Consider the following 15,471-nt stretch of genomic DNA (forward strand, 5'->3'; position numbering starts at 1 on the left):
TTTGAGTAACGCTTGTAATGTACTAAAAATTATGGTAAAAATGGATTAAGGAAAATAGAGAAAATAAGAGAAGCAGATGAAAAAAGATTGATAATGGTAACCACTGAAGAGCAGAGGGGAGTCAAAGGGTTCAGGGAATCCTTGATGTTGATGTTTAATATTTGAATTTAAATTTGCAATGTAAAACGTAATTTAAAAAATTTGACCAATAAAATATATTTTAGGGGGCCGGTCTCCCCAAAAGTTGATGGGTATTTGCATTCAAATGGTGTGTGTGTGCACCATGTCATGTGATTTTTTTGATATTTTTAATGGGAAAAATTCAGTAATAAAGAGGGGAAGAAGGGGAAAAAGTGAACAAAGATATGCATAAGAGAAAAAAGAGGGGAAAGTGTTCAAAAATGCAATGTACTATCCCATATTTTCCTATATAAATTGATAAAGTGTTATTATCCCAATACATTTTTAGATGTGACTAGCCTGCTGCAATCTGCATAAACTCATTCCAAATGATGTCATATTTATTATGAGGCAGGGTTTACCCCCCCCCCAAAAAAATATTTTATTCAAGTTGGCACCCCTGCTCAGTGCCCCTTCTGGGATCTGGCAAGCCTCCTCTCTCTTCCCCATAGGGTGTATTGGGAAGAAGGGGCAAAGTCCCAGGGCTGCAGGGGAGGATGCATAGAGGGTCTGCTCAGCTCATGCGTGGGGAGACCCCCAAGTCAGGGAGCAGAGAGAGTCCTTTTGCCTTCTCTGCAAAGCCAGGAAGAGGGCAAGTGTGCAGGAGGTCTGCAACTCCTTTGCATAAGAGGCTCTCTGTCAGTAGGAGAGCTATTGTTTGAGCTCAGCTCCCCACCAATCCCAGGCTTTGCAGATCAACTTTGGCAGGTGAGTGGCAGCACCCGCCTGTCAAATCATATGATGCCATAATTCTGCCAGGTGACATCATCAGACGCACAGTGGATCCAAACTCTTTTCTTACAGGGATACAGACAGAACCAGGTCCAGAAACGCCAGTTGATTGACAACCTGTCATGGAGAGGGAGAGAAACAGAAAGAGAAAGAGAAAGAGAGGGAGAGGGAGAGGGAGAGAGAGAGAGAGGAAAGTTCATTTCAGGGATTCATGTTTCTTTGTTCAACAACGGAAAGGACTTTATTTACTTTAATTTATGAATCACTTCCTACGAGGCATCAAGGAGAAAACCATATATGAGTTTCATATCTAATACAGATGCACACTGGGATAAAGATCTCTACTTTAAAAGGGCTACGTGGTCGATCCTTGCAAAATAAAAATAAAAAGCATAATGGGGTGGGGTGAGGAATCATCCAATTTAAAGTCCCACAAAATACAAGTCCATTGGAAGATATCAAGCTGGAAGTAAACTTCCAGGGAGTTCGAGGCAGTTATATTCCCAGGTGTGTATGGGGACCTATACCTTTCAATGGCCTTGCTTCTCATTCACCTTGAGTGTGTTTGCTTGGCTGGCAGGATTGCGGCCTCCAACTCTGGATAAATGCCTCTTGTATGCGTGGGTTGAGAATATAGGGAGAGATGTGGTCGCCATCAACCTTTTTTTTTTTTTTTTTTTGCCAATGAATACCCTTGGAATTTTGATGAAGATGTCACGGGCGCCAGCCACAAAATGGTTCATTCACAAAAAAGTGAAGCAGTTAACTACCTAACCACAACATTATATCGATGTGTAAGATGATGGTCCTAATTGTCCTTTTTCTCTCTCTCACTAAACATCGCTGCTTGTTTTCACTAGGTAAACTTGAGTTCTCATAAAATGAGAGAGGGAGTCCATTTCTTCCTCTGTGCCTCAATAGTAGCTTTATCAGCCACTATCACTGCTCCATATAATCATCTCCCCACCCCACTGAAGCATCCCAAATTCTCTTTTGAGTCCCCAGCCCCCATGGCGGTGGCCGCTCTAGGTCACTAGGAGTGATAGTTCATTCACAAAAGGCGACAGTGTTAAATGCTTACTCAAAACACTAAACTTTGTAAGATTCTGACTCTATTCATTTCCCTAAGTACAATACAGGGTTTGTAGGGATTTGAACATCAGTCTCATGTGTTGACTCTCTGTTGGCTGCAAAGGTCCAATTGGTCACTAGAGCTCTATTCCAGGGGTTCCCAGTGGTCCACAAGCTTCGTTCAGGTATGTCATGGCACGTCCGTGTTAAACATTCCTATTGATTTTTAGCTGTATTTCCCATTGCTTCTTTTATTTCTTATATTGTCTTTTATTGCGATCCAAATGCAAATTGTCCTTTTATGAAATAGCATTTAAAATACCATTTAAAATCATACAGCACCTAGCAAAGTGTGTTACAATTGCTACAACGGGCAAGGGGAGAGGAATACAGTGGTATCCCTGGTTGCGAACGGGATCCATTCCGGAGTCCCGTTCGCAACATGAGCAGAACGCAACCCGCGTCTGCGTGGGTCGCGATTCGCCGCTTCTGCGCATGCGTGTGATGTCAACATGCGCGTCTGCGCATGTGGCGAAACCCGCAAGTAACCCTTTCCAGTACTTCCGGGTCGCTGCGGGACACAACCTGAAAATGCTCAACCTGAAGCAAACGTAACAAGAGGTATTAACTGTAATTAAATGGTTTGTCAAGACCATCAAGTGGTCCATGGGGGGGGGGGTGGAATTCTCTAATCTACTTCATCGACTGCTCTAATCTACTTTGTTACATATGCTTCCTTTGGATGTGAATCGCAAAACGACAGAATCATAGAACGGTAGAGCTGGAAGGGACCCAGGGGTCATCTAGTCCAACCCCCTGCAACATAGGGAACCTAAAGAAGATTGGCACTTTCCCCTCATGCTGTGCGCACTTCTAGGATTCCCCCATGGGTGGGTTCTTCAGTGTGACGTGATCCTTATATTCTGGCCGAAGCTCGTCCCACATCCGAAGCATTTGGATGGTTCCTCCCCTGTGGACCGGAGTCGCCATGGGAGCTATTTCCATGTTCCAAGGCAGCTGTTCCAGGTGCAGCCTCTGGTGCTTTTTCAGGCTCTCGTTCCGCCGGAAGCTTTTCCCGCACTCCAGGCAGCTGTAAGGTTTCTCCCCGGTGTGGGTTCCCTCGTGAGCGGTGAGGTTGCTCTTCTGGCGGAAGCTCTTCCCGCACTCGGGGCACGTGTAGGGCTTCTCTCCCGTGTGGATATTCTGGTGCGAGATGAGGGAGTCTCTCCTCATGAAGCTCTTCCCGCACTCCTGGCACTGGAAGGGCTTCTCGCCGGTGTGGATCCTCTGGTGTGAAACCAGGGACCCTTTCACAATGAAGCTCTTCCCGCACTCCAGGCATTTGAACGGCTTCTCCCCGGTGTGGAGCAGCTGGTGCAAGTTGAGGGTGCCTCTCCGCGTGAAACTCCTCCCGCATTCAAAGCACTGGAATCGCTTCTCGCCCGTGTGGATGCTCTGGTGAGAAACGAGGTTCGAGTTCTTCCGGAAGCACTTGCCGCACTCGGAGCACTTGAAGGGCTTCTCCTCGGTGTGGATACTCTGATGTGAGATAAGGGCGCCTTTCCGGATGAAGCTCTGCCCGCACTCCAGGCACCGGAACGGCTTCTCGCCGGAGTGGATCCGCTGGTGCAAATTGAGGTTCCCTTTGCTGTTGAAGCTCTGCCCGCACTCAAAGCACTTGAAGGGCTTTTCGCCCGTGTGAGTTCCCTGATGAGCAGTGAGGCTCTTCTTCTCTCTGAAGCTCTGTCCGCACTCCAAGCACTGAAAGGGCTTCTCGCCGGTGTGGATTCTCCGGTGAGAGATGAGGCTCGAATTCCTGCAGTAGCTCTTGCCGCACTCCGAGCACTTGTAGGGCTTGTCCCTCGTGTGGATTCTCTGGTGGAAAATAAGGCTCCCTTTCCGGTTGAACCTTCTCCCGCACTCCAGACACTTATAGGGCTTCTCCCCCGTGTGGATCCTCTGGTGGGAGATGAGGGAGTCCCGGCGAATGAAGCTCTTGCCGCAATCGGCGCACTCGTACGGCTTCTCCCCTCTGTGGATCTTCTCGTGCGACGTCACGCTGGAGCTCCGGCTGAAGCCCTTCCCACACTCCAGGCATTTGAACGGCTTCTCCCCAGTGTGGACTTTGGAGTGAGCATCGAGGCTTGATTTCCATTTGAACATTTTGCCGCACACCGGACACCTTTCCTTCCTCTTGTCCTGTTTCTCTTCGGCTGGGATTGCGCAGGCGCCGCTGCCTCGACGGGCAGACGACTCCTTGCTCTTCTGCTTAGCTTCTGCTTTCCTCCTCGGCTCTCTGCCCTCTTTGCGTCGGGCTCTTGGCAAGGACGCCGCGTTGCGTTCCCCTTCGCCCTGACTCCCTGCTCCTGGAACAAAAGGAAGCTTCGTAAGTACTGAAGTGAGAAAGGGAGTACAGTGGTGCCTCGCAAGACGAAAAGAATCCGTTCTGTGATTCTCTTCGTCTAGCGGTTTTTTCGTCTTGCAAAGCAAGCCCATTGATGGATTAAAGGATTAGCGCTATTAGCGCTATTAGCGGCTTTTAGCGGCTTTTAGCGGCTTATCTGCTGATCGGATCAGCTGATAAGCGGCTTAGCGGCTTAGAGAAGGGGGGGAGGGGAAAAAACCAGCAGGAACTCGCAAGACATTGTTGTCTTGCGAAGCAAGCCCATAGGAAATTCGTTTTGCGAAGCACCTCCAAAAAGGAAAACTCTTTCGTCTAGCGAGTTTTCCATCTTGCGAGGCATTCGTCTTGCGGGGCACCACTGTATTCACTGCATATCACAAATGGGAGGGTGACTTTACCAGCTACGAGGAAAAGGGAACCTCAGCCACAGAAAAAAGGGAGATGCTCACCTATGAGCTTTTGCACAGTCCTTTCCCAGAGTTCCTCACTGCTCCCAGCCTGCACTGCTGCTTCGTGGGCAGCCAAGCCTTGCTGTTCCAGGGAGGTGACCATTTTCCAGTTCTCCTCCATGACCTCCCGGTGCAGGGACCTTTGGTCCGGTTCCAGCGAGCTCCATTCTTCCGCGGTGAAACATACAGCCACATCCTCAAACGTCACCTGAGCGGGGGATAAAAAGAAATGTGATCTCTGCATGGAGAATGGCAAAGAAGAGGAAGAAGGAAAAGCTTGTTTATGTAGCTGCCTTTCAATATTTAAATCATCAGAAACAACATTCGCAGCTTCCTTGCTGGGCAGCTAGGATGAGAGCAGATGGGGAAGAGGTTGATTTTTGCGGGAATGTTATGGATAGTAGAAGAGGATATATTGATTAAATATTATCCTTCCTTAACCCACCTACTCTCAGCAACCAGAAACATCATAACGTGGTGGAATGCTCTGTCACAAGAGACTAGGGCCCTGCGGGACTTGGCATCTTTCCGCAGGGCCTGCAAGACAGAGCTGTTCCGCCTGGCCTTTGGTTTGGACTCGGTCTGACCCTTATGTTTCCCTCCCCTTATGGTCTTGATTTATCAGCTACTTTAAAATGAGGCTGCATTTTAAATTGCATTTTAACCTGTATTTTAAATTGGTTTTTTTCTTTTCTTTTCTCTCCCCCCCCCCTTTTTCCCCTATTATGTTTCTACTGTGATTTTATTGGTGTTAGCCGCCCTGAGCCCGGCTCTGGCCAGGGAGGGCGGGGTATAAATAAAAATTATTATTATTATTATTATTATTATTATTATTATTATTATTATTACCACCAGACACTGGAGAGACCTGTCAGGAGTAAGCATGGAGCAATGGTACCAAATAGTATGGGAAACAGCCTTACCAGAAAAATTAACCAATAAATTGAAACTGACACGGGGACAAATAGAAGACGCCTTCACCCCGGTATGGCTCCCCTTTATCACACACACAGCACAACAAAATAAAAAAAATCCTTCCAGTAGCACCTTTAAGACCAACTAAGTTAGTTCTTGGTATGAGCTTTCGTGTGCAAGCACACTTCTTCAGATTCGTATCTGAAGAAGTGTGCTTGCACACGAAAGCTCATACCAAGAACTAACTTAGTTGGTCTTAAAGGTGCTACTGGAAGGATTTTTTTTATTTTGACTATGGCAGACCAACACGGCTACCTATCTGTAACAGCACAACAAGACAATGACAAAAACCCACCAACAGCATACAAATCAGTATGGCTAACCTGATCCAAAACACCCACCCACCCAACTCACACACAAAAACAAAGATCACCACAGCCAACCACAAATGAACAGCCACACCCTAGGCCAACCCCAACCCCTCTCACCACCAAAGGAACACAAGTGAACAGCAGAGAACCTGCACAAGCGACGCTGACACAAAACCCCACATGTATTAAATAAAATAGAAACATCACCACCCGACCCCACCGCCACTCATCTTTCTCCCACTCCACCTCTTTCCCCCTTTTCTTCCTAATGACATTGCACATACCTTTGTAAATCAAGAAAATCTTTAATAAAAATACATTTTAAAAAAATATGATCCTTCCTCACTCACGCTAGTCACGCAGCGGTTCTCAACCTGTGGGTCCCCAGATGTTGTTGGACTACAACTCCCATCATCCCTGAGCTCTGGCCTTGCTAGCTAGGGGTGATGGGAGTTGTAGTTCAACAACATCTGGGGACCCACAGGTTGAGAAAGGCTGCGCTAGTGAGTCAGTAGCAGAGTACATTCCCCCATATATAGCGGGAAACTAGTTGGCAGATTCGTTTGAATCTTTTTACTTAAGGAATCCAATCTGGCTTTGTCCAGATGGGGTTTTGTTCCTCGTAAATTCCCCTTTAATCCCTCCTGAAAAGAATAAAGACAAAACAGTCTTCTCTTAAAATAATGATAAGAAGTTTACTTACGTTCAGTAATTAAACTGAATGCAGACCTTAGCTTATAGTTACAGAACAGAGTTTGAGTTCATCCCATATGGGAATGAGCCCATGTGCTGCTGGCTGAGAGCCGGCAGACAACAAAATACATCAAGATGGAATAAAACAAAGAAGAAAGGGGAATTTACCAGGAACAAAACCCAATCTGGACAACCTAGATTGGACTGCTTAAGTAAAGAGATTCAAACGAATCTACCAACTAGTTTCCTGCAATATACTGGAGAATATACTCTGCTACTGACTCACTAGCGTGAGTGAGGAAGGATAATATTTCATCAATATATCCCCTCCTGCTATCCACAACATTCCCACAATTTTTCCAGGCCCAGTGAGTTGTGCAGGACACAGAGGCAGCCAGGCTCACCTGCAGCCTCTTCTCTTACCTGTTCCAGAGGCACAGAAGGTGCTTCCACTCCGCCATCAGGAAGGGGCGAGGGAGGACACACCACAATAATCCTCAGTCCTTCTCCTGCAAGGGGAACAAAGATGACAGGAAGACCGGTTTCTTAATTATTTAGACCGGTGGTGTGCAGTCAATGGACTAAGGGGACTAGGCTAGTCTTCCCCAAGCCCACAAAGTTTTTGCCGGGCTTAGGGAGGGAAGCACGATTCTCAAGCATGGGACGTCAGGACGTCAAGATGCTGAAATGGCTAAAATGTCCGGAAGAATCAGAAATCAGGAAGACCAAAAGTTTAATAAGGAATGGGGAAATTTATAATTTATCTTAAAAACCACTGTAAACAGCTAAAATTGTTAGCAGGATTGGAATAACACTTCTACAGTGGTACTTTGGTTACTGAACGTTGTTGAACAAATCGGCTCCCAAACGCCACAAACCCAGAAGTCAGTGTTCCGGTTTGCAAACGGTTTTCAGAAGCCGAACGTCTGACACAGCTTCTGCGGCTTCCGACTGAGTGCAGGAAGCTCCTGCAGCCAACTGGAAGCTGTGACTTGATTTTTGAACAGTTTCCGGAGTCGAACAGACTCCTGGAATGGATTCAGTTCGAGAACCAAGGTACCACCATAGTTTAATGGTGAATTTTGGATACAATGGAGATGTAAAAGATGTGATTGACATAAAAGATGCAGGAGGAAATGATGAATAATAGGACCCACAAAGGAGAAGAGGGAAGTCCAGGAGGCTCTTTGGAATCTTGTTTTTAAGTTGTATGTTGAATATGTAATTGTAAAATTTTAATCTGAAAAACCTAATTAATTAATTAAAAAAGATGTCACGAATATGACGTCTGTTCCCCCGCCCCCGCAATCTCCCTTGCAAACTGGCGCCTCTAGGACTTATGCTCCCCTATGAAAAATAACCACAGCACACCACTGATTTAGGCCCTGCTTTTAAACCAAGACAGGCTTACGACAGAAACCAAAACAACCAGACAAACAAATTAATGGAGGATTAAGAGCACAAGATGAGCCTTCAGGATCAGGCCTAAGGGGGCCCATCTGGTTCAAAATCCAGTTCCGATAGTGGCCAACATTCATAGTGGAGTAGGAGAGCTTAGTTTGGTCGGAATAGAGGATACACTTCCAGAGTGAACACTAAATACATTACTTCTGGTAAATGAGTCAGAGGCTCCTGAAAATTTGGGTCCCAGGCATCTTAGACCTGTCTATCCATGCACTGAGGTCCAGCTCCAAGGGCCTTCTGGCGGTTCCCTCCCTGCGAGAAGTGAGGTTACAGGGAACCAAGCAGAGGGCCTTCTTGGTGATGGTGCCCACCCTGTAGAATGCCCTCCCATCAGATGTCAAGGAAATAAACAACTATCTAACTTTTAGAAGACATCTGAAGGCAGCCCTGCTTAGGGAAGTTTTTAATTTTTGGTGTTTTTAATATTCTGTTGGCAGCCGCCCAGAGTGGCTGCAGAAACCCAGCCAGATGGGCGGGGTATAAATAACAAACTTATTATTATTATTATTATTATTATTATTATTACTATTACTATCTGATACCAGGGTGAAACACATTGGCATTATTTTCATCTCTCCTGCCCCACTATTAGTTGCACTGTCAGTTCACAGTCTTAACAGTTAAAGCAGCAAGTTAGAACTGCAAGCACACTAAGTAAAAAATTTATGTTATTTTAACTTTAAATGGTAAAACTAACTGGGAAGCTCAGAAATCAAGAAGACAAGAAATTTTAATAAGAATGTGAAATATTTATAATTTATATACAAAATCATTGTAAACAGGTCAAAACATTAGCAGGATTTTAAACACACTTGAAATGTAACAGAATGTATAGATAAGGAAGATGAAAAATTGGAGAAGTTTTGATATACAGTTGAAAGAGAATCAATAGGACCCGTGGAAGGGATGGGGGGAAGTCAGAGTAATCTCAATCATTAAATTTGGAAGTTGTTTTGTTGTATGTTTATATTTTGGAAAATCAAAAATATATATATTTCAACAACAACAAAAACTTAAAAAGAGAGTGTCTTGCGTAGTTTTTATAGGAGGGAAAAGAGAAATAGCTAAATGGTCAAATGGCCCAGGCGTGTCTTCCACAAAAGTCTGCTACTATGGGAACTAGAGTTTAATTCCCACAAAATCGCCCTTCCAGAAAATACTGCATAAATTCCCGAACAACGGAAGCTAAGCAATTGGTGGAGTCAGCTCCTCCCCAACAGAGGCTCAAGGGAAAACAAGAGAGACCCGCTCAAAGAGGGGAAGACCCAAGCTGGGAAATGTCTTGTGAATCCTTACCCAACGAAGGAGCACCTTCGTCTTCTTCCTCCTGCTTGATCCACCATTTGGAGAGAGGCATCTGCCTGGGGTCTGATGGGTCCTCCTCTGCCTCAGGAAAGTTCACGGCTTCTTCTGCAAATAATCCCTGCAGTTGAAAGAGCAGCAAGGATCAGAAAGAGAAAAGAGGGGACAGAGAGAGAGAGAGATTAGGAAAGAAATGAGTGGTCCTCTCCTTGGAGGACTTCCAGAATGGGTGGAAAGTGGACAACCGTTGCACACTTTGGCAATGTCCTTAGAAAATATTCTCAGCCCCCTGGAACCACCAAGATGAAGCAAAGACCTGATGAAGAGAGCACAGCAGAGGTTATATTTTCTGAAAAGCCTCCGCAAAAACAATCTCTCAAAGGACCTGTTGATGGCATTTTACCATTGTACTGTGGAGAGTGTATTAACTTATGGTCTGTGTGTGTGGTTTGGGAGCTGCACGGTCAGGGGAAAAACAATGCTGTCCAGGGTTGTAAAGGCTGCGGAGAGAATAATTGGGTGCACTCTTCCCACCTTGGATCAAATCTACGCTTCCAGGTGCAATAAGAAAGCTGCAGAGATAGTGCAGGATAGTGCGCACCCCGGAAATGATCTCTTTCAGCTTCTGCCTTCTGGAAGAAGGTACAGGGTTATAAAGACTAGGACTAGCCGCCTGAGAAACAGTTTCTATCCAAATGCGATTTTGGTTTTAAACGCAGTGTAAGGTAGTCTCTTGCGGGTGGCGATGTGGGTTAAACCACAGAGCCTAAGACTTGCTGATCAGAAGGTCGGTGGTTCGAATCCCCACGACGGGGTGAGCTCCTGTTGCTCGGTCTCTGCTCCTGCCAACCTAGCAGTTCGAAAGCACATCAAAGTGCAAGTAGATAAATAGGTAAGGTAAATGGTGTTTCCGTGTGCTACTCTGGTTCGCCAGAAGTGGCATAGTCATGCTGGCCACATGACCCGGAAGCTGTACGCCAGCTCCCTCGGCCAATAAAGCAAGACGAGCGCCGCAACCCCAGAGTCGACCATGACTGGACCTAATGATCAGGGGTCCCTTTACCTTTACCTTTAAGGTAGTCTCTATGTGAGTATATTGTATTCAATTATGGGGTATCAGAGTTTTTAGGGGCTAACCAGGCTGGGATAGTTGCGATAGCAGGCTTGTTGATTTTTGAATGTCTGATGTAGATTTTTTCAATTTCGTTGTTTTGTATGGGACAATGACAATAAAGATTATTGTATCGTACCTGCTGTTCCTTCTCCTGCTTCACGTCTTCTGCTCGGCTCGAGAGGAAACCTTCAGCCAGGGCCACCGCCTGGGAACCGGTCTCTGCTCCACGTTCCCTCACCCAGTTCTCCATCTCTGGGGGAGGACAGCCAAAAACTGTTCTAGGAGAACCAGATAGGGCTTTTCGTGTCTATCGCTCTGGCCACAGTCACTCAGGGCAAAGATGGTGGAGTCAGCCACAAACCTTTCGGCAGGCCGTGGCAGAGAAACCGTCTGAAGTGCTGGGGCTGAGCATCTGAGCTGAGGGCGTCCTCCTCGTTCAGGATCTTCTGCACGGTTCCTTCCCAGAATCCTCTGCTTCTCACCGTCTACTTATTCCATCTGTGCTCCAAGGCAGGGCCACCAAGGTGGTTCAAAGAACGCCTCCCTGCTCTGCCAAATTCGGTCATAAAGCAAAATCTGCCCCCTAAAATGTGGGTCCTGCAAAACCAACAAGAAGAACAATACATCTCTGCAATGCAGAACCTGCTCAGGGACCTCCACCAGTTGCTGAATTACTACCAGGCCCGAGTTCAAGTTGTTACCATAAGGCCTTTAATAATCTGGGACCGTTTTACCCAAATTAACGTTATTAAGGGTGCCAAGCATTGTCAGGAGAGATCCCGGTTCTCCATCACACAGCTACAGTTTAACTGTCAATCCCACTTCACAGAAAACTCTGGGAATTGTAGCTCTGAAAGGGGAATTTGGGGTGGAGGGTGTCTCTCCTCCAGCTCTCAGCACCCTTATAACAAACTACAGCTCCCAGATTTCTGGGAACAAGAGCTGTTCGAACCGGCATCACGGTGCTTTAATGTATGATGTGGCCAGAAAAGAGGCTCACATTGCATCATCTTTAGCTGGGGATGTTTAGGAAATTAAGCTGCTCCAAAGCAGGCATGATCAATCACGGACTATTATAGCTGTTATTTCTTGGTTGTCGGGAGATATTAGCCTGCCATCTTGCTAACGAAAGAGAAGATGCCGACAGGAGGAAAGAGGGGAAAGGAGTTTGTCCAGTGTGCAACACCAAGGGGTCCTGGTGGCATCTTAACTCATAATAATAATAATAATAATAATAATAATAATATTTTTTGTACCCCAGACACTCTGGGCAGCTTCCAAAATACATAAAAACATAATAAAACATTACATATTTAAAAATCGTCCCTAGACAGGGCTGCCTTCAGATGTCTTCTAAAGGTTGTATGGCTACTCATCTCCTTGAGATCTGGTGGGAGGGAGTTCCACAGGCTGGGTGCCACCACCGAGAAGGCCAAACCCTCAGAATGCCAGACAGCAAAGCTCCTCAACATAAAAAGAATATCCTGGATCAGCTGCACGTGAACTTAAGAATCTGAGAGGAGCCCTGCTGCAGAATCGCGCCAAAGTGGTAGGACCCTAGCACAAGACCCCTCTCCTTCTGTGCTTTCCTTCGGAAGCATTGGCCCAGCATACGGATAAACCCTTGCGCACTGCGGATTTCACAGAATCACCGAACTGTCGTGTCAGGAGGGTCCCCCAAAGGCCATCTAGCCCAGCCCCCCACCCTGCAACGCCGACATCACAGCTCAGTGATCCCTGACAGGTGGCACACCCAAGCTCTGCCAAGGAAGGAGAGACCACTCGCTTCTCATACATGAACATACATACCCAACTCCCTCTTGCCTAAGGAAACTGATGATCCAAACCAGAAAAGGGTGCTATTGGGGGGGGGGGCTTGCCTCGCTCCTCTGTGCTCCCCAGGCCTTCCCCCACCGCCTAGGCGCTGTCTGATCCCCACTTGGGGGGTAAAAGGAGGGCTTCCAGCCCCTTCATTCCCCAGCCCCACACATTGCACCCAAAGGCTGAAAGGGGGGTGGGGGAGAGACTCACGTGATTGGGAAGGACAAAGGACAGTTTCCCTCTGCAAAAAAGCCCTGCAGGGATGTGCGGGGAGGGCTGGGGGGGGCGGAATGCGACCTCCCGGTTCAAGCTGCAGTGGGGCAGGAGCAGGAACCAGCTGTCAGCTTTGCAGCGAATAAATGCATCCGTGCAATTCAACCTCCGGCTGCAATCCAAGGCTGGCTTTTTTCTCTTTTTTAGCAAAGCAGGATGGGGGAGCCGCCTTCGCTCCGGAGGACTCCTCCTCCCCTCCACCCCCAGGCATCCACACCCCCCCAAAAAAATGTCCTTCCTCTCTAGGAATCCGCTCTCTCTCGCATCGGCATCGTTTGCACCCTTGCATGGCTGGAGCAGCAGCAGGAGGAGCGCGAAATCCGCGAGCAGCGACTCGATCCTTGCAAACAATTGCGCTTTGTAAGGTCCGCTGCCGGCAGGGTTGGCCGGCCGTGGCCTCCTCTGAAGAGGAGGGCAGTCCCGGCCGGCTCGCTGGCTCCGGAGCAAAGCAACAACCCGGCAAGGTTGGCCCGATCGGACCAGTTTCGTCTATGGCAGGGAGGTCTGGCCCACGAGACATGTTTGGGGGCGACCCTCGACAGCATTTAAAGGGAGAAAAAACAGAATCATAGGATTGTAAAGTTGGGAAAGGATCCCAAGGGTCATCTAGTCGAACCCCTGGCAATACAGAAATAAAGCCTTAAGAAAATTATTTTTGTGTATCATGCGATCTCAGCAGAAGCCCACCTGTCTTGTTTGTATATTAAATTTGCTGAATTTAACCCATTATTAGATTAGATTAGTGTATGCGCACACACACACACACACACACACACATATACACACACACACACACACACACACACACATACATTATTATTATTATTATTATTATTATTATTATTAAGTTTGCAGATGACAACACCATAATGGGTTTAATAACAGGTGTAGATGAATCAGCTTATAGAGGGGAGGTCCAAAAAATATCTACATGGTGCCTAGGGAACAACTTGCACCTTAATATCAGCAAGACAAAGGAGATGGACTTTCGGAGGAAGAGAGGACAACTAGCCCCGCTGTACATCGGGGAGGGCTGTGTGAAGTCTCTTCCTTTAAATTCCTAGGAGTTTATCTCAGTGAACACCTTACTTGGAAAATCAGTATAACCCAGGTGGTTAAGTTACAGATAGGTAGCCGTGTTGGTCTGCCATAGTCAAAATAAAAAAAATCCTTCCAGTAGCACCTTTAAGACCAACTAAGTTAGTTCTTGGTATGAGCTTTCGTGTGCAAGCACACTTCTTCAGATACCTGAAGAAGTATCTGAAGAAGTGTGCTTGCACACGAAAGCTCATACCAAGAACTAACTTAGTTGGTCTTAAAGGTGCTACTGGAAGGATTTTTTTTATTTTGTCCAGGTGGTTAAGAAAGCCCAACAGAGACTCCATCTCCTCAGAATATTGCAAAAGAACGATGTCAATCAACATTTGATGATCTCATTAAAAAACAGAGTACGAGATTGGCTCCATTACTATCAAATAATGGAGGCATATAACTTGGATAAAAAACTAGGCTTCCAGGTGGAAAAATCAAAGTTGGAAACAGAATTGTTAGATCCTAAAGTTAAGAATTTGTCAAGAATGTATAACTTGCTGTTGAAATGGAATACTCAAGATGAAATGGTGAAATCTGCTATGATTAAATGGGCACAATATGTTGGACATAATATTATGATGGCTGACTGGGAACAGTTATGGACCACAGGTATGAAGTTTACGGCATGTAATGCCTTAAAAGAGAATTTAATGAAAATGATTTATAGGTGGTACATAACACCAGTCAAGCTTGCAAAAATCTACCATCTGCCCGATAATAAATGTTGGAAATGTAATGAAACTGAAGGTACATTCTTTCACCTTTGGTGGACATGCCCAAAGATTAAGGCATTCTGGGAGATGATCTATAATGAAATGAAAAAGGTATTTAAATATACCTTCCTGAAGAAACCAGAGGCCTTTCTCCTGGGCATGGTCGGCCAATTGATGCCAAAGAAGGATAGAACTTTCTTTATGTACGCTATAACAGCAGCAAGAATACTTATTGCAAAGCATTGGAAGACACAAGATCTACCCACCAGGGAAGAATGGCAGATGAAGCTGATGGACTACATGGAACTGGTGGAAATGACTGGTAGAATCCGAGACCAGGGAGAAGAGTCGGTGGAAGAAGATTGGAAAAAAAGTATACTTACAGAAACACTGTAAAATTAATGAGTGTTAGAAGGATGCTGGAATGAAGCTATATGGTTTTAGTAGAAATGTAACAAAGAATTAAGTAAAAGCTGATTAATAACAGGTTAAAATGAAAAAATTTAAGGTTAGACCGTTAAGATAAATTATAGAACAAAAATTGAGAAAGATGGGAAGAATTTGCTGAAATAGTAAATTGAACTAGAATACAAAAAAAGGGAGGTGTGAGGAGGTCGATGAAACAAGTAAAGGAAAGATAAAGATATGGAATATTGGATGTGTGTTTTAGTTTTGTTTTTCTCGTTTCTTTTTGCTGTATTGTTGTATTGCTTTTCTATGTTCTTTTTTTTTCTTCTTTATTGCTGTCTTTTCTCCTTTTTCTGTAATTTTTAAACTTTTAATAAATATCATTTTAAAAAAAAACATTTGATGATCTGCTTCTACTGGTCAACAATAGAATGTGTCCTTTCATACTGCATCACGGTGTGGTATGCTG

The 15,471-nt window shown here is 45.7% G+C and overlaps 1 protein-coding gene and 1 long non-coding RNA gene across 4 annotated transcripts in view; both read right to left on the reverse strand.

The window, feature by feature from the left end:
• LOC308470231 overlaps positions 1–15,471 on the reverse strand; it is a 126,117-nt gene that overhangs the window by 49,969 nt on the left and 60,677 nt on the right. The window lies entirely within an intron of this gene.
• Positions 1,121–12,931, reverse strand: LOC308469504 (uncharacterized protein). Of its 3 annotated transcripts, none has more exons than XM_080992065.1 (6): positions 12,727–12,931; positions 10,832–11,292; positions 9,576–9,702; positions 7,239–7,324; positions 4,837–5,044; positions 1,121–4,349 (listed from the first exon to the last, which is right to left on the reverse strand). In XM_080992065.1, the coding sequence occupies exons 2-6, from the start codon at positions 10,943–10,945 to the stop codon at positions 2,857–2,859; spliced, it is 2,028 nt and encodes a 675-aa protein (XP_080848191.1). In that variant the 5' UTR covers positions 10,946–11,292; positions 12,727–12,931; the 3' UTR covers positions 1,121–2,856. The 3 variants fall into 3 exon arrangements, with proteins under 3 accessions (XP_080848191.1, XP_080848192.1, XP_080848193.1); XM_080992066.1 differs by lacking the exon at positions 12,727–12,931 and adding an exon at positions 12,505–12,720; XM_080992067.1 differs by lacking the exon at positions 12,727–12,931 and having other exon boundaries at positions 10,832–10,947; positions 11,057–11,876.

The sequence above is a fragment of the Podarcis pityusensis genome, assembly GCF_964106645.2.
Source record: "Podarcis pityusensis genome assembly, chromosome: 2".
Classification (NCBI taxonomy): Eukaryota; Metazoa; Chordata; class Lepidosauria; order Squamata; family Lacertidae; genus Podarcis; species Podarcis pityusensis.